We start from the raw sequence: 22,518 nt of genomic DNA, 5'->3' as shown, positions 1-22,518 counted from the left end.
GGGTGGGTAAATTGGCAATTTATTTATAAAAGCTGGTGGCGAGCGGTCAGAAATGAGAAGGGCTGATGAAAAAAACAACAACAAAGAAACAAAACAAAACAAGAAACGAGGCTAAAGACGAAAACATGGTGAGACCAAATTATGCACCTTTTAGTTTTCAGCCAGAGATCTAAAAAAAGCCTGTTGAAAAATCTGGGAAAGTCCTGATCCTGGTGTGTGTGTGTGTGTGTGTGTGTGTGTGTGTGTGTGTGTGTGTGTGTGTGTGTGTGTGTGTGCGTGTGCGTGTGTATGTGTTGGTGTGTTTTTGCGGGTGTGAGTCTTTGACTTCTTGCAAGTCTAACTTTACCATCAACGTCCAGATGCAGCAGAAACCCGGTCTCAGAAAATGCTTCCGTTATTGAACTTAATCATGTAAATATTGTAAGAAAAGCCAGTTTGCGTTTCTACTTTCTGCGTCCTTTGAATGAGTCAGCATATGGGTCAACAACATTCTTTTACTCCTAATCTTCCAGTCACTTCAGTTAAATTAAATTACTTAAATCTGCTACAGGTATGAATAATAACAATTCTGCATGAGTTGTGCAACTAGGAGTCAGAATATTCTATAGTACTTTATCCCCCTCTACTGATTTCTTTTGGTTTGCGTTTTGGTCTTGATTTAGCATTTCAGACAATCAAACATTATCAGACAAAAATTGACCAGAGAGAAACACAAAATGCATTTTTCGAATGATTCTGTTAAAGAAAAACACTTTCCAAGTCAAAATGACCCTCTGTGAAAGACGTACTTTACAACTGAACGTAATAACTGCTTGTGCCACCCTTGACTTTAACGAGTGCCATCAAGTGTTTGGGACTAGATCCGCCGCTCTCAGACTTCTTTGCAAAATTGCTTTCACATTTCCACAATGGACGCTCTTTGAGAGTGAACGGTTTGTATTGTTAACCTTCGAGCCATTCCAAGGAAGGTGAGCGTTTGGTCTTTAAATTTGCTAACATTCTGCTTTTCAATTTTTTAGATGGGTAACATAATTTGGCTGCACATTGGCGCAGTTGGTAGCAATGTTGCCTTGCAGCAAGAATGTCCTGGGTTCGATTCCCGGCCCGCGGTCTTTCTGCATGGAGTTTGCATGTTCTCCCTGTTCATGCGTGGGTTCTCTCCTGGTACTCCAGCTTCCTCCCACAGCCCAAAAACATGACTGTTAGGTAAATTGGTCTCTCTAAATTCTAGGTGTGTGTGTGTGTGTGTGTGTGTGTGTGTGTGTGTGTGTGTGTGTGTGTGTGTGTGTGTGTGTGTGTGTGTGTGTGTGGGTGTGTGTGTGTGTGTGTGTGTGTGCGCGCGCGTGCGCGTGTGCGTGTGTGTGTGTGTGTGCATGGTTGTTTGCACTGTCTGTCTCTGTGTTGCCCTGCGAATTTTTTTCTCTAAAGGAACTGAATAAAACTTTCCGCAGGCAAAATTGAATAGAGCTGAGGTCAAGAGTGTGCTGGTAGCTCAGCCTGACACTGCAGCTGTGTGCAAGTGAGGGATCACGGCTGCCTCCGAGTAGCTGAGATTTGAAAATACTTGAGATGGGCTCTAAAAATGCTTATAGTTCAAACACGACATATACCTTAACATGCAGGATGGAAACTTTCTTAACGCTACCGCAGAAACTATGAACTGTAGACTCTCTGGGGTGACAGCCAATCAGCATCAAGAAAAATAAACGGCGGCCCTGGATTAGCAGCTTCGCAAACGCCAGCCAATAGGATGTCAAGTAGCTGTGTCAGCTTGAAGTTGCTACAAAACATTTCAGATATGCTCTCCAGAGAAATCTGTGAACAGGTGGATTTTCCATCCCGTCTAAGACGATCATCAGAGAATCCGCACATCACTTCATGAAGCTGTTAGAAAGGCCGCTGCAAAGATTACGGATTTTATACTTCTGCAATTATGCAAGATGTTTTTATCGATTTTTCACCGCTCGATCTTTTTTTTTTTTTTAGAACCGTTGTCTGATTTTGTCAAAAGCTATCACTTACACAGTGGCAAGAAAATCATTTCATCTGATTCACTTTCAGTCACAAAAGCTGCCCGTTGTTTGGGTTCCACAGCAGCAGCAGCAGCAGCAGCAGCTTCGTTCTCTCCCGGCTGTGCGTGTTCTGCACACAAACCAGAAGGAGGAACAAGTGGCAGAGAGCTCAGCAGTTAGAAAATTGGTGTTATTGATTTGGAGCTCTGTTGTGTCTCAGAAGAGTTTTTTTTTTCTTTTAACTTGTCAAGGTAAGGAGGTGGAGACCAAAGTTATCTCCCCCTGCAGCTGCTGGTTGCAGCCGCTTCGTCGTTAAATTGAGGGTTGGTTTTTTTTATGAAACATGGTACAGCATTTATGGAAGCAAGTTATTCCAAGTAACGTCGCGTAAAATGAACTCGGTTGCCCGGCTGAGATGCGGTTTGTTGTAAAAAGTGTTCATTTGCTGTAAAAAAAAAAAAAAAAAATCAGGATTCAACATGTTTTTACGGAGCCCCTAAGGGGACATGGAGAGAAAAAAAAAGGAAAGAAATCCCGACTTATTATCTCGAGATCCCGACTTATTATCTCGAGATCCCGACATCAGTACATAACGACCTAATCACAGTGATGGAGGACACCCACCCATGTGGGTGTCCTCCATCACTGTGGGGGTAGATATATAGATTTTTATTTCGAGCTTGGGCTTGAGTATAAACACATTAAATCAGCGCTTGACAGCAGACATGGATTTAGTATTAGTGAGAGACATCTGAAGAGAGTTTTCAGAGCGCGGGGACTCATTCGGCGCAAGTCCTTTTCCGACTTGGCAGTTTTGGTAGAATTCATTAATAACCAGCTACAGTCCTCTGGACAGCTTCACGGTTACCGATGGATGTACGCTAAATTGCATGTGCATGATATCCTCCTCTGGGACATCTCTGGACCGCAGAAAATGATATAAGTCGTCCTCCATAATCAATGTAGACACACTCCCCCACGTTTACCGCATAAAAACATGCCTATCCCCCCCAAAAAAGTAACTCGCGATTTTTCAGAAATGTCGCGGGATCTCGAGATAATAAGTCGGGATAATAAGTCGGGATAATAAGTCGGGATCTCGAGATAATAAGTCGGGATCTCGAGATAATAAGTCGGGATTTCTTTCCTTTTTTTTCTCTCCATGTCCCCTTAGGGGCTCCGTATGTTTTCGGTGCTTTAATCAAGAAAAAAAAAATGAAGAAAATAAACATAAGAATTTTTTGTTAATTTTTCCTTTGGTCAGCATTTGACTTTCTAAAATTAATGACATTTTATTATATTGTAAAACTTAAAACCGTAGAAAGTACAGAACTGATTAATGATGGGTATTTTCAGTGAATAGCCAGCATCGCTAATGTCTGGGTCAATAGAATAAACTACAATATAACCAATTCAAAATATTAAGGGGTGATACAAAGAATTTTTTATAACACCGTATCCATATTGGAAAATGAAACATTTTGAGTTGTTTTTGATATTTCAGTAACTTTGTGTCCCAGGTGCACCTGAACGCAGCAGCAGTCTCATCAACAGAGATTCCTCCAATTGGATTTAGCATGACGCATGAAGTTTGGGCTGACTAGACTTTTCTCCATTTCCTGTAAGGTTTACATGCATCTCAATGTGAGTAATTCAGCTTCTATTGCACCACAAACCTGGAACAAACTTCAAAACAGCCAAATCATCGAGTTCCTATGAATCAAACCCATCTGTTTAGCACTGCCTTAGATCGGTAGTAACTGGAACATTTATCAATGTAATTGATGTTGATAAATGTACTGATTATTTTTGATGGTTCCTCCTCCTCCTCCTCCTCCTCCGTCCCCAGTGAATGTCAAGCACCTTGGACAGTCTGCCGGTCAGCGGCTGGCTGCCGGTCAGCGGCTGAAAAGGCGAAGATTCTTTCCGGGGCAATTTCTCTGAAGGAACGGAGGCGGTTTTTCAAGCTGATGTCCATAATGATGATGCTGCAGAGCAATTTCCCAGAAATACTGCGCTCTTCCTCCAGACAGAAAATCATCTGCAAGTTTTTTTTTTTTTTTTTCCTTTTTTATTTTATTTTTTTTGTCCAATCCAAAGCGTGCAGCCTTTCGTGTCTGGGCGTACCGCGCTTTTTTTCTAATATTTCCGAGCTGCGCTTACAGAATCTTTAAATTACACGTTGCATTATTCCATCCAGGAAAAGGGGGGTGAAAAATAAATATCGCAATTTTGCACCTATAGCAGCACCACAGTCATGTTTATTTCACGAGAAAATTAAAAAAGCCTCCAAAACCAATTTTTTACAAGAAGTTCATAGGCAAGACGGCGGCGGCTCAGAACAGCAGCAGTTACACAATAACACAAACCACAGTCATTAAATATAGAGGACGTAAGGAAATGATGGCCTTTCTGCCATTTTCTACAGAGAGGAAAATATTTTAACTAGGATTTTTTAAAATTATTATCATTATTTCTATTCAAGACGCTGCTGCTTGTAAGAAATTGCAGACACTCGGAGCTGAATCATTTGGCGACGCGCTAAAGAGCATCATCTCAAACAACTGGAAGCATCAATAATCATCCACCGCCTCAGAGCATGTCAAATGTCTAAGATGAAAAATATTGACAGTTCTGCTATATACATATGTACATGCAAAATACACTAAATGAAAGACAATGACTTGGCAACTAGAGAACATAAGCAAATATGAATAAAATACAAATCTGTAAAGATGTAGAAAACTAAGCAAAACTGTGAGGGGCGAAATACTTCTTAACACTGGACTGGAACTCTTTTTACACTCCCCCCAAAAATTATCTTTAATAAATATAAAGTACAGACCAAAAGTTTGGACACACCTTCTAATTCAATGGGTTTTCTTTATTTTCATGACTATTTATAAGGCAATAAATCCCACTTATTAGCCTGACAGGGCAGGTTGACCTATGAAGTGAAAACCATTTCAGGTGACGACCTCTTGAAGCTCATCAAGAAAATGCAGAGTGTGTGCAAAGCAGTAATCACAGCTAAAGGTTGCTACTTTGAGGAAACTAGAATATAAGGGGCATTTTCAGTTGTTTTACACTTTCTTGTTTAGTGCATATTTCCACATGTGTTATTCATAGTTTTGATGCCTTCAGTGTGAATCTACAATGTCAATAGTCATGAAAATAAAGGAAACCCATTGAATTAGAAGGTGTGTCCAAACTTTTGGTCTGTACTGTATATATATACATACAGTATATATAAATATGAATAAATAAATAAGTTGAAGGTTCAGGCTTTATTATAAATATGCAATAAAATATTCATAAAGCTTTGATTAGTAGAGTACATATCAAGGCGTGAAAGTGATTTTCTTCTGTATATCTTCGTTTATTGCACACGTTAATCATTCCCTCTTCAATTTTTTCTTTCTTTTTTTTCTTTTTGGTGTCTAAAAATGACTCCAGGCAAAAAAAAGAGTCAAATATGAAGTCAAAGTTATATTTTGTAGTTATTTGAAAACCCACTGCCTGTTGAAAGTTTTGCTTTTGCCCCAGCAGAGTTTCTAATTTGTTTTTCTTTTGTCTAATAAAAAAAAAGCTAAAGATTTCATTCATCTCTTAAGTCAGATATGGTTTTGTGTTAAAAATACAAATTCTTTGTGTTCATGCTACTGGGAAAACTTTGTGGCTCAGTGCCGAGATTCCCATCTTCAAACAGCTCTGAAAACAGTTGATCAGACAACAGCATGAAAGGGGATGGATAAAAAACTGCAACATTTTGTTAGCATTTAAAGTTATTCTCTTTACTCTCTGCTCAGATCTACATAGAAAAGCTACCACTGAGTATTAGGGCCAATGTAAATGAAGAAGTGTATTTCCACCAAAAAACTCTGAAATTTTGAAATTAATCTAAGATGTTTGTTTATTTTTTTTTGGGGGGGGGGGGGGGGGGGGGGGGGGGGGGGTTTAGAAAAAGATTAAATTTTCTGAGATTTAAAAGTAAAACATTTTCAACTTCCAAATCAGAAATTTCAAGACAATTTCCAAGATTAGTCTCAAAATTCCTGAGAATTTTCTCACAATGTTTTGACTTTTGGAGCACAGAAACTTCTAGAATTTTTCTGAGATTCATTTCAAAACCTCTGAGTTTTTTTTTTGGCAGAAATTGACTATCTACGACGGCCCAGATGACAGACTGACCGGGAATGTTGAGATTTCTCAACAATTTTTGCTTCAAAGAAATCTTTTCCACAGATTCGCTTGATTCACAGATTCGTGAAAACACGAGTCGGACGTCTTCGACGTGTTTACATTTCCAATGAAACACAAAGCACAACTGAAACACACAAAAAGTGAAAACTCAACGCAACATTTTCCACCAATAAATGCATTACGCTTATTTTTATCTTTTAAAATACACGTCAAGAACGCCCACGTAACCGTGCAAACATAAACTCGAGTGGCAAAGGAATTTAACTGTCAATAACAGATTTTTGTTTTTCCTTTTTCTTGTGGCAGCCGATGCATAAATGCATCAATCTCATTCTTATTTGTGCAACGCACTTCAGTTGTCACGTCTACAAAGTTGAGTTTGAAACTTTTTCTGTTTTCCTGTCTGACGCCGACTCACTCAGTTTGAGCGTTTCAGTCTAAGGCTGTGCTGCTCCAAACATTGGCCGTTCTCTTCCCCGACTCACGCTGAACATCGATCATTTGTAGAGGAAGAGAGACGTCTGCTGAAATATCCTCACGATTATCAGGAGATTTCCCCTGGTTCCCGCTCCTCGACGTGCAAAAGCCAACCATAAAGTGAACAAAAAACAAAAACAGGGGATTGTCACTCTGCCTTCTACCTGCAGTCTGAAAGGCCTTTGAGGCTGATGTACAGGGAGCTGACCATGGTGGCCTCCTCCTGCATGGACTCCTTCAGGTCGGCCTCGTCCACACACATGAGGGCGACCAGCCTCTCGGGCAGCTTCCCGCTGAACACCAGGTAGATGCAGGGGTTCACGCAGCTGTTCAGGCTGGCCAGCAGCATCAGGATGGTGAAGGTGGCCGCTGGGGACAGAGAGAGAGATAGGAAATACTGAATAAATGGCTTTCTCTTCATAACTACAACTCGTTATTATTTTTAAATCGGAAGTCGTGTAGAAACAAGTGATAAAATGTGAAGGCTTAAAAGATTCAAAAGGGGTGAATTTTGCTAAATTCAAATTTTTGCACTTTTTTTGTACTTCCATTCGGCTCTTTGATGCGTCTAAAAAAAACAAACAAAAAAACAACTCAAGCACTTGAAAAGAAAAAAAAAACACACACACACACAGACGGTTTTTGGCAAAAGTTTATGTTTTTTGGTGTTTGAAAAACCTCCAGAATGGAACATCACAAGTCAGCAGGCACTGCCCCTCCCTCGCCGGGCAATCCCAGCAAGTCCAGCCTGTTACCTAGCAACCCAAGTGACGCTCAAGCACGTTTGATGAGCTGGCTTTACTGCTGTATGCAATGTATAATGGCTGCTGGAAAAGACAAGTGTTTTGTTGTTGACTTATTATCCAGAAACCACTTGCTGCGTTCTTGTTGGTTGTGCAGGAGGCCCCACTTCTGCTTTTCAAAGCTGCACGGTTGTATAATTGCACATCCGTTTGCATGCCATCTTCTTGAGCGAGGGTAAATGTTGAGTTGGGGGCGGGGTTGGAGGCAGGGCGTGGCCAGAAGCAGGTTATTTGGGTCTAAAGTGACAGGATGCCTTAAACAGCTCCTTCTGAAAGGAGCTCAAAACATGCAGAACTGAGCAGACTAAAATCTCATTATCTAATAATGATTATGTACAAAAAATGTTTAGGATCTATATCCTAACATATTCAAGGAAGGATAATAGGCCACCTATAAAAGTTTCATCAAATCAAACTGAAAGCGTTTGGGTTGAAATTAAGTGTGTGTTACTTTTAATGGATTAGTTGGAGTCACGTCTCCGACCAATCCGATGGAGATTAGGCTATCTTGCAAATAAGAACGGGACAATCATAGAATCTGTTTATCAAAGCTGACAAACCTCATAAGTCTATCAGATGTACAAATACAAATAAAGCTGCTTCTTACAGCTGTATTTGAAGCACAAGATGATTACACAAAGAAAGATCTGGGACAGTTGAATACAAATGCATGCCACACTTTTAAGATTTTTTTATTTTTATTTTATTTAAAAAAAAACTAGTTTCCTTCTCATCCTACTTGAGGGGTGTCTAAACCATTTGCCATATGGGTCAACCTCATTAAGTCAAAAGGACTTGCAGGCCAAAATATTCTTATTTTTTCCCTTCTCAACAATAAACTGACCTGCAGTGCTTTAATTAAACAAATAATATAGTCAAACTTTTTGTTGGAAAGGGATGTGTACATTTTTGTAGATCCAAATTGTTAAAAGTGTTTTGCCTCATTAAAAGAAAGGCATCCAGTTTTTAACTCTATTTAGTTCTTGACTGACAAATTAAAAAAAAATACAAATAAAAATAAAACAGAAAAAGAATTGGGTCAAATCAGAGCAATAGGTCACCATCTTTGGAAATGCTTCCTGTATTTAGCCAAGTTTAGTAAATTAGTTAAAAGTGGATTTGGGTGCAGCACAATTTGCTTTTGAGAAGATAAAGGTCCTTGCAGGAAAAAGTTAAAAAGAAAAAAAAAAAAGGTTTAAAGGATGAGTCCTTTTTGTTGTAGCCAGTATTTTCTTTAATGCAACATTTTTAATCTGTCTGTGAATTTGTTTTGCCCTAATAAAAAAAAAGACCTAATTTAAATCCACCGTCTGTGCTGGTTGAACAAACTTGCGTTGTTTTCCAACCGTAGTCTGGGGCTGGAAGTGCCATTTGGACACCCCAGTTTTACTTTACGCAATACTTTCTGTAGGTTTATTCTATTAAACAATACATGTAGGTTTGGGAATATGAAGTGAGGAAATGTGAGAGAGTTCATTAGACCTTATTGTGGGCTCAGTAAATCTCTTACACTGGGTGGGCGCCTCGGCGTCCCAGACGGACCAGAGCTGCACGGTGAAGAACGGCGTCCAGCAGACGACGTAGGCCAGCACGATCACCACGGTCATCTTCACCGTCTTGACCCGCGCCTTCGACAGCCCCACCACGCAGCTCGCCCGGGAGGACAGCGGCCTGCTCGCCGCCTCCCCCGCAGCCCCGGCGTGGTGGCGCGCCTTCAGGTGGATGTTGGCGTGCACGGCGCGGCAGATGCGCACCTGGCACACGATCACGATGAGAATCGGCAGGACGAATATCACCAGAGTGGTCCAGGTCACGTAGGCCCTCAGCCCCCACGGCGCGACGAACTGACCCCAGCAGTCGTAGACCCCCGGAGCGACCTCGACCCGGGAGAAGATGAAGACCTGCGGGAGGCTGCCGACGAAGGAGACGCACCAGGCGGCGCACACGGGGCCGTTCCAGCGCGCCCTCCTCCGCTGGAAAGTCACCATAGGGTTGCAGATGGCTTGGTAGCGGTCGATGGTCATCACCACGATCATGTAGGTGGAGGCGAACATCCCGACCACCTGCAGGTACTTCACCAGGCGACACAGGATGTCCGGGCCGACGAATCTGTCCGTGATGTCCCACATGAGCTGCGGGCACACTTGGAAGAACGCGACCACCAGGTCGGCGACGCACAGGTGCAAGACGAAGACGCGCATCCTGGAAAGCTGCTTCCGCCGCTTCCACAGCGCCAGCAGGAGCCCGAAGTTCAGGAGCCCCGCGGCGACGAAGATGATGGACAGCAGGGCTATCTCCAGGCGAGCCAGCCGCTCGTCGCGGGGCTCGTCCCCGGCCGGGACGGCCTCCGAACTGGCGTTGCTGGTGTTCGCGCTGGACCAAGCCATGCCGGTCACTCCGACGAACGCCGGCCAGAGGGGCCCCGCACCATTACGCAGCCGACGCAGGTGGAGAGACGTTTGAATATTACAAACACAAAGCAGGCGGAATGAAACTCACCAAGCTTATTAAAAAGTCAAAAGATGGCTGGAGGAGATTGCAGACCATTGCTTCAATAACTAGGAAGCTGGTTCAAGTGAACTGGGGAGCGGAGAGGGGAGAGCAGATGGTTTTATATCTCATCTGGGCAGGAGGGAGGAGCGACCTCACAGAACGCAGGAGTTGTTTCCAACCAAAGAAGGTGGAGAGAAAATTGAAAGGCATGACAGAAAACATTTAAAAGTATCACTTTTTGGAAATAGACAAACGATCAAATCAAATGCTCAAGACGCATCTTCAGTCCTCTTTTTAAAAATGAATCCAATTTATTTTCAGGTCTTGTGTTAAATTTTAGATTTTTGAGAATGGACAGACACCCTGTCCATAAATTCACCCTGTTGTGAATAAATCTCAAATTACAATCATCACCCCATCCATATTTCAGTATTAAGTATTTGAGAAGGATTTATTGATTTTAAGCGACAATACATTTTTTTTTTTTTTTGCCTGTTAGATTGACTTTCAACAGGCCTCGATTCACACCATTTACATTATTGGCCAAAATGATAAATCACACAAGTGGTGGTGGAAACATACTGGCAAACAAAACTAAAAATCAGAAACCTTTGGGTTATTCTTATAATAACATCCTTATTTTAATAATCAGCAAGAGTACAGCATTTACATGTTGATTTCTAGTTAAATCATTTTGAAAACTAGAAGCAGCAGAGTGGAGTTTCCTTCCACTCTAAAACAATCCAACATTATTTTGTCCACCTATAACATGAAATCATATACAGATCAACTGGAGTTTGTGGTTCCAACATGACAAAATATAAAAAATTTCAAGGGGTGTGAATACTTGTACAAGGCACTGGATGAAGCATTTTATTCCACCGGCAAAAACCCGTGCAGCTACTTTTGTCTTCGCACACAGGTGGTAAAACAAGGGTTTAAGCATCAGCCTTTTTTTTTTTAAGAAAAACTTCAAAGCAGACAGCTGCAAAGCCAAATATACCTGTCCAAAGTGCTGCCTCTGCAGATTTGAATCGAAATGAAAATGAAAAGTGCACACACACGTCTTCCTTTTGTAGTGTCCTTATTCACAACATGCTGCAGCTACTCTAACCATATCTGGCTGCAGTGCAGTTAAACACAAAAACCCTTTGAGTTTTTTTCCCCTTTGTCTAAAATAAAGAGAACTCCTTAAACAACACTTGGGTGCGGCTATTCAAACCACCATGGAGACCAGTTGCTGTTTTATTCAAAGCTTCACATGACTCAGCAGTTCGTCTTTATCCATCTGGTATCGACTTTTCTTCCAGATGTCACGGAGCTCCTGCAGGTTGGTGCCAATTTCCTTCCCCGATGTGACGCCCATCTTCCTCAGATCGTGGCCGCTGACGGGGAAGCGAGGCACTGACCACCTCTGGAGCTCCGCCAGCAGCTTCTCCTCACCTTGATACTTCAGCAGCTCACACACTTTGCTCTGAGAGTCCGGCTCCCGGCTCTGGGTAGTGCGAGATATTACAGATAGGACTTATTTACGATGAATATATAAAAAACAGATTCAAATGGTTCAAACTTGTTAAAGCAGATCTGACCGTTCACCTGGCAATTAACAATTTACCAATCCCAATACAACTTTTTCCATTTCTGATGAGATATCGCAGCTTTGAGAATTAATCAACTAAAAAATGCGTCTGTGTGTGGCGCTGCTGGATCGGACTAAATTCTGGAGCGGAATGGTTCTATTGATGTGCTTTTATCGGGGATTTTAGACGCGAGTCGCTATAATCCGATATTCATATTTTGGTTGATATCGAATCGTCTTTAATTTGACAAATATGTTCTGACAGATTTAAAGTCACAGCTGTCACAAATTTTCTACAAACTTTGATCAACTTAAAAAATAAAAAGAAGAGTTTAAAAAACTAAGCTGCTTCACTTCCCTTTATTTTAAAAGGTAATGATAGGAGTGCCAATATTTGTGCCAGGGAGTTTTGAATCTTATAATGAGAAAGTTTCTCGTACGGACGAGGAACTGCTTCTGAATTTATTTTCTAGCGCTGGCAGTTAAACCCTGCCACTCAGCAGAAGAAAAGATTGGACTAAATGTACTTTAAATATGCTTTACAAGCTAGCGTTTTTAGAGCCTGATTCACAGAATCAACCTTCGAAGGCACTAAAAGGCTGCAATCATCCACACATGAAAATTGGTCGAAAATTTACAAGAAAATGGGGATGCAACCTTAAAATTGGTTTGGTACGCAGGCACAAATAATCATCAGCTTGTTCCTGCAGACTTACATCAATAATAAAGTCAGTGAAAGGTCTGAGGTCATCTGGCTCTTCGTCGCTCTTGCGGAGCGTCCGCCTGTGCTTGACCAGGAACAGAGCCAGCGTCTTCTCCTCCCTGGACACCTTCAGCCGCAGGTCCGTCCTGTCCACGTCGTCAGGGCCGTGGAACAGGGCCGCCAGGACCGTCATGGGTTTGGGAGAGTGGGCGCTGGCGTTCCCCCATACGCGCTTCACCTCGTCAACGCCGCCATCTGGAGGCAAACCTTGGGGCGTAGCGGGGAGACGAGCAGAACTGGAATGAACAGAAACTCGAGGAGGAGAATTCAACGCATTTCTGTGAAGGTTTTAAAGCAGTGGTGCCCAAAGTGGGTCCTCGAGGGCCCCGGCGTCCTGCAGGGTTTAGTTCTCTCCCTGGTTTAACGCACCTGGATCCAATGATGGCTCGTTAGAAGGCCTAAGAAGAACATTGACATGCTGAAAAGGTTGTTACTACCACCAGGGAGAGAACTAAAATGTGCAGGATGCCGGCCCTCGAGGACCCACTTTGGGTCCCTGCTTTAAAGTGAAGTCATAAATAATAAAAAAATTAATTAATAAAATAAAAAAAATAAAAAAAGAGACCTAAAAATCCAAAAGTTTAATTTAAAATGAAACTCATTTACTCCCTGGCTCCATTTTTTAGGCATGTATCAGCTGAACAGCTTCAGCCTACATCTTTTCGATTTGTGCAACATTTATGAATTGTTTCTTTTTCGCTTCAGTTTGAATCTCATTGATCGCACTCGGAGTGTTGATTGTAACAACTATTGTTATTTGTGTTCATGTGCTTTAGATTGAATAAACTATTTTAGCTCAGATTTCATATATTTTAAAAATCTGCTCTTATGTTAGTATTTTCTAAAGTCCAACGTATCTCACCGATGTACTGAGCTAAGTCCAGGTTGTAGAGGAGCTCCAGCAGATGAGCTGCATGGTTCCCCACCACCATCTTCTTTAACTCCACCCAGATTCTTTCTCCTGATATGGCTGCCAGCCCTCGGCCGTTTTCCCTGATGGCAGTCAGAGTCTCGGGCTCGTGCTCGTCGGCCTTTAAAGCCACCCTGCCGTAAAACCTGGGGCAAAACAACAACACCGTGACCAACTGAACCACTTGTTTAGAAATAACCGCACACCACTTCCGGTTTCCACAAGTGAGGCTACCTACCTGAAATACCTCAGTATTCTCAGGTAATCTTCTTTTATCCTCTGCTCAGCGCTGCCGACAAACCGGACTTTGTGGTTCTGGAGGTCTTCGTAGCCTTTGAAATAGTCGTATAACGTTCCGTCGAGCCCTGCCAGATGCATAGTGGACCGCTTGGGATTAAAACGTGATCACTGTTCATCAATGAAGTTCCTTTTCGTTCGGCAGTGGAGTTACCCAGAAACATAGAGTTGATGGTGAGGTCTCTGCGCTCGGCATCTTTCTGCCAGTCGGTGGTGAACTCCACCTCCGCATGCCGGCCATCCGTCTCAACGTCCACTCGCAGTGTGGTCACCTCAAAGTTCTCATTGTGCAACTGAGGAGGACAAAGGTTAAAAACTTTATTTATTTCAATAATTAAATGAAAAAAAAATACGTTAAGTATTGAGATAATACTTAATTATGCTCTTATTATAGCATAAGCATTTCAAAAGCTTATGCTCTCATGGCATCGCAGAGTTCATAAAAAGTTGTGCGTCATTGGAACGTCTTAAAACCCAAACATAGACTCCAATTTCCCCAAAACGCCTCATATGTAACCGCTCCCAAGTATAAGGAGCTTGTTGCTCCAACGGCGGAATAAGACGTCAGCATCTCCTCTCTTGGCCGACAGATGAAGAGCACTAGTGGCTGAATTATAAATATATCTCAAGTAGCTGTTTACATCGGTCGCTGCCAAGATTTTTAATGATTTACAGCATGAACAAGCGTTTATTCACGTGTATTTTAAATTGAATTTCTTCCTCTATGAAAACACAGCAATTGCAAAATTGTGATTTTTCAACATAAGCAGAATATTGCCAGCATCACATCCCCAACTAGCAGAAGATTTGCACACAGTTTTAATAAAAACGCAGCCAGTGAAGCGCCTCACATCACAACTCTTGGGTCCTAACAGCCTTCTCTTCAGAAGCTGCGGTCAGTGCACCCCAAAAGGCCGTCGCTGTTAGAAGCCCTTTCTTTTTTCACTATCCATCCCAACACCAGGCCGCAGCAAACAAAACTCATTTTCAAATCTCATCATATCCGGATTTTATTTTATGTTGCAACAAACTTTTCAGTGGGCTAAAAGCTGGACTATAAAGTAAGCATTAGTTCACTTCGTTCGCTAGACCCTGATTGCATTCACTTCAGCTGTCCCATAACCTGAAACTGATGCTCCATGTGATTCGTTAATCTGACGTTTGGATTGGACAAGGAGAAGAATCAACTTTCATAAGGAATGCGAGGCAGCACACACACTCTGTTATAGGCTTCAGTGCTGCCGCTCAATATCTCTGAGAGCCTCCGCTCAGCCACGACGCTGCCTGCAGCTGAAAGGTGAGATGAAACCAACCGTCATAAACGGCAGTGGAAGAAATGAAGCTGCATCAGCAATGATCCAACTGCTGATTACTCCCAGGTTTTACTCCACCAGTACATCTTCTCATTTCTCCCCTTGACTTTATCTGGAGTCAGCTTTTTAAAAAAAAAGAAAAGAGAGAGAAAGAGAGTAGAGTTGCTTCACAGGATGTTTAACATCTTTAATAGGACGTTCATTAAACCAGGCCTTTATTGTTATTGGCCTGATATAGTTTGGGCTGAATAAACAATAAAATGACAGAGAAGAACTTAGTTTAAAAAATAATAATTAGTTATTTGTACTTGATTTGACTTTTGTAACCTTCTAAAGTTGCAGCTTAAAGATGTTAACAGGTTTATCAGTATGAATCCAGAACAGTTGATCGGGCAGGCTGGCGCTAACAGTTAGCTTAGGAGGGACCAAGACCAAAGTGGATGTTGATCTCATTTAAACAACTTCAATCTCAAATATGTTTAATTCAAACATCCCCTTAATGAACCTTCACTGCATCTCAAGTTTATATTAGACGGTTATTCATACAGAAGTACAGGACTATTTACACAGGAGATGGAGGTAGAAGATGGTGACCCATGATTTTCCTCCTGTGGAAACTGTGCAGAGTACAGAACATGAAGCGTCTCTGGGTTGTGTAACAGTTTGAACAAATGCAAAGTCTCAGGCTATCCGTTAGCTTCAACGTCCAGGACAAGCTTTAGTTTTGCCCCAGATGATTCATACCACTGGGAGATTTAAGTTTCCAGTGGTGGAAACACTTCTGCTAGTGCGCTAACAGCAAAGCTAACTTTTAGTTTAGCGCTTTAGCTAATATTAGCAAAGCTCTAATATTTAGTGCTTTGCACTAACTTGGCTGTTTTTTATGCTTTCAGTTCATGTCTGAAGTTTTAGTCACCAAATGTTATTAATTCTTGAAGTAGTTTGACGTTTATGTTCTTGCTCTTATTTTGAACTGGGTGAACAAATAACTTCAAATAAGAAGCATACAGGAACAAAATAAAATACAGACTTTGAATAACAATATTTAAACATAAATATCTAAGATCATACAACTGGTAAATTATTATAATTATTATTAAAGTTGGTGCTTTAGCAAAAGCTTCTAAACTAATGTCTATGAGTATTGCTTTAGTGATAGCACAACCAGTGGCGCAAAAAGTGGGTATGCAGGGTATGCAACGCATAGGGGCGCTGCACTAGAGGGGGCGCCAAAACCCTGTCTCGAAAAATGTTTTTTCTTGTTGGCATTTTCTATAATTAACAGAATGAAATGATCAATAACAGGGGAACAGCACTGATTAGGCGCCCCTCTGCTCCTTCACCTCCCCTCCTGTCGCTCTCCCTTCCCATACAGGTGGCTGTGCACGCGCCCCTAAGAGTACGCAGGCGCGTTTTTTTTTTTTTTTTTAATTTTAGACTACCACTCGTAGTGCACTTGACAAAATGGAGCGGCAGAAAAAAAAGCTGTCCGGGCGCAAAACAGAAAAAGGAAAAGGGAGAAGGATAAAGATGTTGGCGGGATGAAAAAAAGCCTTTCAATGTGGTTGAAAGATAGTAGGTAAGTACCGTCAGAGTATTAGCAGGACAGGAGGGTTGTAAATAATAAAGTTAGCTAAAGCTAGCAGCTAGCCTAATACGGAATCGTCCCATATTTGGCTGTTAAAAGTTGCCTCCCCTATTAAACCATTAAGGGACGCGATTTGTTTTGTATTTCTATTAATATCTGATACATAAACCTGTCACAGACACATAACCGCGCACTAAGTAAGAATGACCGAAATAAAACTCAGGAAATATTAACACAGGAAAGCTAAAGCTGCTGTGGCGGCAGTGCCCAGCTATGGTCCAACACTTAGCCCTCCTGGGTGCATTTTTTCACTCATATGTATTATGGATTCTTTAATTAAAGATGAGTTGTTCAAGTTCATGTGTGTATCAGACAAATTAGTCATCAGAGTCACTAAAGCCCTTAAACTCAAAAAGGTTGGTGACCTATTTTACCAACCTTTTTGGCAGGGGGACACTTGAGTTTAAATGTCTTATTCAATACCACTACAGTGGTGTTGTGATGTATCTGATAAGTCAGATCAGATATAATGTCCAATCAGTAACTGTTATCCAACAAGGAGATGATTTAAATTAAAGTTTAATTTCTATTGTGGTTTGACTGCTGTGTTTTTTAAGCCTATTTAACACAAAATTTATGTCATTCAGCTGTGATGGTGGAGAGAAAGAAGAGAAGATGATGAAAGAGGAAGAATCAGGACAGACAGGGGAAGGCAACAGGTTGGTCTAATGCAGGTGGAAGTGAGGGAGCAACTAGTCCATCTCAAGCACAAATTTTTAAACATTATTTTTAAAAACGGTAAGATCTGTAATTTTTACAACTAATAATGCTTTTTTGACCACATGACTTAGTGGAGAACACCACAGACAAGGGATGAAGGAGACAGACATGAGGTCAGTGATAGAGGAGACAAGTGATGAGATCAGGTAGGCATTAGGAAAGCAACAAAAACCTATATACCATGATGGTTTGAGTTTCTGATGACTATCTTTGATTGTGTTCTTTTTTGGGGGAAATTAGTGCAGGCAGTCATGGTGAGTCAACCACGAGAAAGGAGAATGAGAAACAGAAAGGTGCAGATGAGGGAGAGGAAGAGCAGAGAGGACTAGATGATGAAGAGAGAGAGAAGCACAGAGCTGCGGAGGAGAGAGCCGAGACAAGGCTTTATTCAGAAGAACCATCTGAATGGCCTTTACCACACAAAATGGGGGACACATTTAGGCAGTACATGGTTGTAAATGGCCCACAGAAAGTTTCTGATGGTCCATATCCAAGATCAGAGAAGAATAAGAGGTGTTTTTCCAAAGCATACTGTTTTCGTTTACTGTCTAATGGAGAGAAAGTTGAACGAGATTGGTTACTGTATTCTAAAAATACTAACAGAGTCTATTGTTTTGCATGTAAGCTTTTTGGTGAAGCTAAAGTTCTTGACACATGCCTTGTGGAGGGGTATAATAACTGGCGATGTCTTTCAAAAACACGGAAGCACCATGAAACCAGTAGTTCTCACATAAATGCTTATCTGACGTGGAAAGAAATGGCATCTCGCTTACGCCTAGGTAAAACTATTGATAGTGAACTGCAGAAAACCATGGAAGCTGAAAAAGCACACTGGAGAAGTGTGTTGACTAGAGTTATCGACTGCATACTTTTCCTTGTAGAGAGAAACTTGCCACTAAGGGGGAAAAATTCTCAGTTAGGAAATCCTAAAAATGGAAATTTTCTGGGAATCCTTGAGCTCATAGCACGATATGATGTAACACTGGCAGAGCATCTTAGAAAGGCTGCCTCCAAACAAACCACTGGATATCTGACATGGTGCACTCAGAATGAATTTTTAGATTCAATATCAGAGTGTGTTTTGAGTAAAATATCTGCCAAGATCAAGTCCTCTAAGTACTTTGCAGTGGAACTGGACTGCACACCTGATATTTCAAAGCAAGAGCAGGCCTCAGTCATCATTCGATATATGGGGGGGCGCCGAAGATATGTTCGCATCCACCTCAAAAATATGGAGTTGCGCCCCTGAGCACAACTAACTTTTTAGCTAGCAGTGCCCACCACTTAAGGTTATAAACAAAAGAAGGAAAACATTTCATTTCCTTTCAGAATCAAACTTGTTGGTTGCCATGGGACAGTAATACGAATAATTTGGGGCATAACTGTAATCTGGGGAGAACTAAATTAATTCTAACAGAACCACTGTAATAAATATCCCTTTAAACTACTACTACTAAGTATTTTTTGACTGATCAGACAGGTTGTGAGGCTGGGCCAACAGCTCACATGGTTACAATTTCGATTCATCAAACTGGTTATTTAATCATTCATGGCCACGTGTTCGTAAAACAATTCATTAAGTGCATTTTTCTTCACCCTACTTTTGGCTTTCCTTAAAACTAAAGCTTGAGGCAAAGTGCACAAGCTAACAACTACAACTCTTATTTTCATAGCCATGTAATGAAGCTGAAAAGAGTTTTATTCCTCAAAAACACTCATCTTCAACAACATACACAGAACCACGGATTATGGATGCTTGGGGGGTTATGTAGCGCTAAATGATAAAATAGATTGTGCATTCATTTTTAAAGAAACAGGAGACAAGAAGTCAATGTCCAATAAGTTGAAGAAAACTGTTTCACAGCCTGATATCTTTGGTCCAACGACATCTGGCAGTGCAACATTCCTGCTGATCCTCTCATCTGCAGACACTTCCAGCTTTTTTGATCTCCTGCCCAAACAAACAGTAATTATTCAGCCGTCTACCTCTGGAGACAGAAGCGAAACTGATGCACGCAGCTCCGGTAGCAGAGGGATTTCATTAGAATCCAGCTCTGGTAACAAGTTCTCTTTTATGCCAGATGACGGTTTAGTTACGGAAGTATTGCTTTAACAAACTTTCATCTATTTACCTTTAAGTATCAAGAATATGATACTTAAAGGTACTATGATACAGGGCTGCGCAGAGGCGCAATTGGTAGAACTGTTGCCTTGCAGCAAGAAAGTCCTGGGTTCGATTCTTTCTGCATAGAGTCAGTCCAAAATCATGACTGTCAGGTTAACTGGTCTCTCTAAATTCTCCCTAGGTGTGAGTGTGTGTGTGTGTGTGCATGGTTGTTTGTCCCGTCTGTCTCTGTGTTGCCCTGTAACAGACTGGCGACCTGTCAAAGTGACGCCACCTCTTTCCCAGAGTGTTAGCTGGAGATAGGAACCAGCACCTCCCGACCCCACTAGGGACAAGAGTGTTAGAAAATGGATAGCATGGATGAAATGGATGGACGATGATACTTAATCTAACACTTTAGGTTAAAGAAAAAGAGCTGATATGAAGACAGCTTTTCAAATAATCACTAAAAAGCATATTTTTTTGTATTTGTTGCCATTAAAACGATTCAGCGTCTTACCCGTGCGGTAATGGTGCCGTGCTTCTCTCCTTTATTGTTGATCAACCTGATTCCAGCATCTTGAAACATGCGCTTCATCTCCTCCGGAGTGGCTGTGGTGGCAAAGTCCACGTCTTCAGGCCGTTTCCCGGACAGCAGATCCCGCACAGCGCCGCCGGCGATCCGCAGCTCGTACTGGTGCTTCTCAAACAGCTCTGGAGAAACGAGATTCTGAGTTATTTACAAGCCAGATTCTCAAATAGTAGCGATGCACCGATTCCGATTTTTTTGTTTATTATTTTGTATAATCAACATTGTCAGATCTTATAAAGGTCACAAAACAACTTCAATATTCAAATCTAATTTTGTTGAAAAACACTGAACAATATGCAGACTTGCTTAGCTGCACAATAGTTGGCACTCTTGAATATAAATGAAAAGTTTAGAGCATTCCTTTCCAAATTACAGTAAACTATAAAAATCTGCTCCATGTCTTTCTTTCTTTTTTTTCTCCACATTTTAAAAACAAACTACTTGCACAACAGGTTAGACTACAGACCTGTTTTGAACCTATTACGAAATATAAAGCGCACAGCAGCATTTTTGTTTTTACCAAATCACAAAGCTTGAGGTCAGTGGACGACAAAGTAAAAAAATTTCTTACAACCCTCGATAAAGTGTCCTGAGTTTTAGGTTTCTTTAGGTAAAAAGGAAATGCACAGATGCAGCAAAGCTTTATTTATATTATTTATTTTACATAAGTAGACTAAACAGCTGACTAGTGGTTACAAATTATTTTTGAGACAGAAAAAAGGGTGAATGTTTACATCAGAAGGTGAACTTGCATTATTAATATACTTTTAGAAAAATGTTTCAAAATGACAATATTATTATTTATCGCAATAATTTCTGGAACAATTTATTGTCCAGCAACATTTATTATCATGATAGGCCTTCAGGTGATCTATTTTTATTCATTTTGAAAAAAATGCTTATTTAAATCTAAATGCCTGATTCCAGAATCAGGGGCGCCACCAGAACTCTTGGGCCCCCTCCCCCTGACAAAAAAATTTAAATGCCCCCCGCAGCTGCTGTTACAATTTCTTGAGTCAATTTAACCCATAAAAAGCGTCACAATTTTAAAGGCTTGCAACTGCCTTGCTTTCTTTGGTTCAATACTGATACTAGCACAATATTTACTGCTCATGAATTTAACATCCAACAATCCACATACAGTATGCAAGTAGGTTGCTTAAATTTTTCCTATCAGTTTTAGATTACTGAAATGTCTCTCCCCACGAGCAACAGTCATAGGCAACGTGCAAAATACACATGAAGCAATCCTGACTTCTCAAAAAATGCTATGTGGTTAAATTTTATTCAAGCTGCAGTATAGAACTTTAATAAAAAATGTTTTCTCCATATTTGTTAAAGCTGTCATCATGTCAGATAATCTGTGAAAACAATCAATCTCCTCCACCTCCTCCTGCTATTGCTAGCTAAAGTAGTGCAACACTCTGGCCAAAACAACCAATCAGAACCAGGAGGAGGGTCTTAGTGCTGTCAATCAACCTCATTCACTCGCTGCTAAATGTGCTAATGGTGGAGATTTTATATTTTTTCTTAGTATCGTAACAGCCACAGTCGTTCTTGTCTTCCACTGACTGCTGCTGAACCTCGTCACCGTCAAGTGCGCCAAGAAGGAACGAACCATTTCATGCAGATCCAGGGGGATTCAGGGCAAATATGGATGTGTTTTTTTTGTTCTGGGAGTGGGAACATTACATTTTTACTGCTACAAACAATCTTTGAAAACACAATATGATTAATTTTGTAACTGACAGGGCCCCAATTTTTTTATTTTATTTCTATGAACAAAAAAATAAATACATAAATTTTGGAGGGCCCCCTGTTGGTCAGGGGCCCTTAGAATGATCATAACTTCCCCCCCTATACGGCGCCCCTGACCAGAATTAACATAAAGTAGTCAAAATATTAAACAGAAGTTTAATATTTTTTGAACAAAAATATTAAACTTCTGTAAATTGATAAATATGTAAATGATGGTGTTATTTGATGAGCACATAATATCGCATCAAATCATTGCCAGACTTGTGAATTGAACTGAATCCACTCTGAGTTTTTCCCCATCAAATCGTGTGAATTCACCTGCTATTCCATTCAGCCCATCAGTGAAGAGAGACTTGAACTCGCTAGTCTTCAGCCGCATGGTGAACAGACTCCTCCATACACTATGACTGATCACAGCAGGTCTGAAAAATCTGCTCCACATCTACACAGAGAGAGAGAGAGAACAAGTCAGGTCGCTCAGTTTGGGTTCGCTTGCAGTAAATGAGGAGCTAGCTGGCTAACATGTGATTGGAGGACAGGTCACTGCGGTATAAATAACGGTCTCGAAGCACCGGGTACACTGTCAGAACATGTCAGCATCAGCCGCTTACGGAAAACAGGAAAAAACCGGCACACTTTATAAACCAACAACACAGTTTTCACCGAAAATTATCTTTCTGTCATCTCTGGTCTCCTCACGAAGCGATGCCGGAAGAGTTTTAGAAAACGTGCGCTCGCCGACCAATGGCGTGAGAGTTTTTCGGTCACGGAAGGCGGGGTTTATAACGTCTCTCGCGAGATTTGTCATCTTTTAAAGTTTCCAGCGCTGCTTGTCTGTGCTATCTG

The 22,518-nt window shown here is 41.2% G+C and overlaps 2 protein-coding genes across 4 annotated transcripts; both read right to left on the bottom strand.

Annotated features, from left to right (window-relative positions):
- Window positions 1-6,026: 6,026 nt before the first annotated feature.
- On the bottom strand, window positions 6,027-9,951 carry LOC102233781 (vasopressin V2 receptor-like). Of its 2 annotated transcripts, XM_023325381.1 has the most exons (3): window positions 9,345-9,951; window positions 9,006-9,249; window positions 6,027-7,061 (listed from the first exon to the last, which is right to left on the bottom strand). In XM_023325381.1, exons 1-3 carry the CDS (start codon window positions 9,880-9,882, stop codon window positions 6,713-6,715), a joined length of 1,131 nt encoding a protein of 376 aa, XP_023181149.1. In that variant the 5' UTR covers window positions 9,883-9,951; the 3' UTR covers window positions 6,027-6,712. The 2 variants fall into 2 exon arrangements, with proteins under 2 accessions (XP_023181149.1, XP_005808542.2); XM_005808485.3 differs by having other exon boundaries at window positions 6,779-7,061; window positions 9,006-9,951.
- A 401-nt stretch (window positions 9,952-10,352) lies between these two features.
- On the bottom strand, window positions 10,353-22,422 carry trnt1 (tRNA nucleotidyl transferase 1). 2 transcript variants are annotated; one of them, XM_005808484.3, is made up of 8 exons: window positions 22,336-22,422; window positions 21,991-22,114; window positions 19,843-20,036; window positions 13,692-13,830; window positions 13,479-13,605; window positions 13,193-13,386; window positions 12,284-12,537; window positions 10,353-11,483 (listed from the first exon to the last, which is right to left on the bottom strand). In XM_005808484.3, the coding sequence occupies exons 2-8, from the start codon at window positions 22,112-22,114 to the stop codon at window positions 11,238-11,240; spliced, it is 1,278 nt and encodes a 425-aa protein (XP_005808541.2). In that variant the 5' UTR covers window positions 22,336-22,422; the 3' UTR covers window positions 10,353-11,237. The 2 variants fall into 2 exon arrangements, with proteins under 2 accessions (XP_005808541.2, XP_023209198.1); XM_023353430.1 differs by lacking the exon at window positions 22,336-22,422 and adding an exon at window positions 22,195-22,329.
- Between the last annotated feature and the right edge of the window lie 96 nt (window positions 22,423-22,518).

Source organism: Xiphophorus maculatus, chromosome 20 (assembly GCF_002775205.1).
Source record: "Xiphophorus maculatus strain JP 163 A chromosome 20, X_maculatus-5.0-male, whole genome shotgun sequence".
Lineage (NCBI taxonomy): Eukaryota > Metazoa > Chordata > Actinopteri > Cyprinodontiformes > Poeciliidae > Xiphophorus > Xiphophorus maculatus.
Note: the sequence above shows the minus strand (reverse complement) of the source record. Positions and strands in the feature narration are given on the sequence as shown.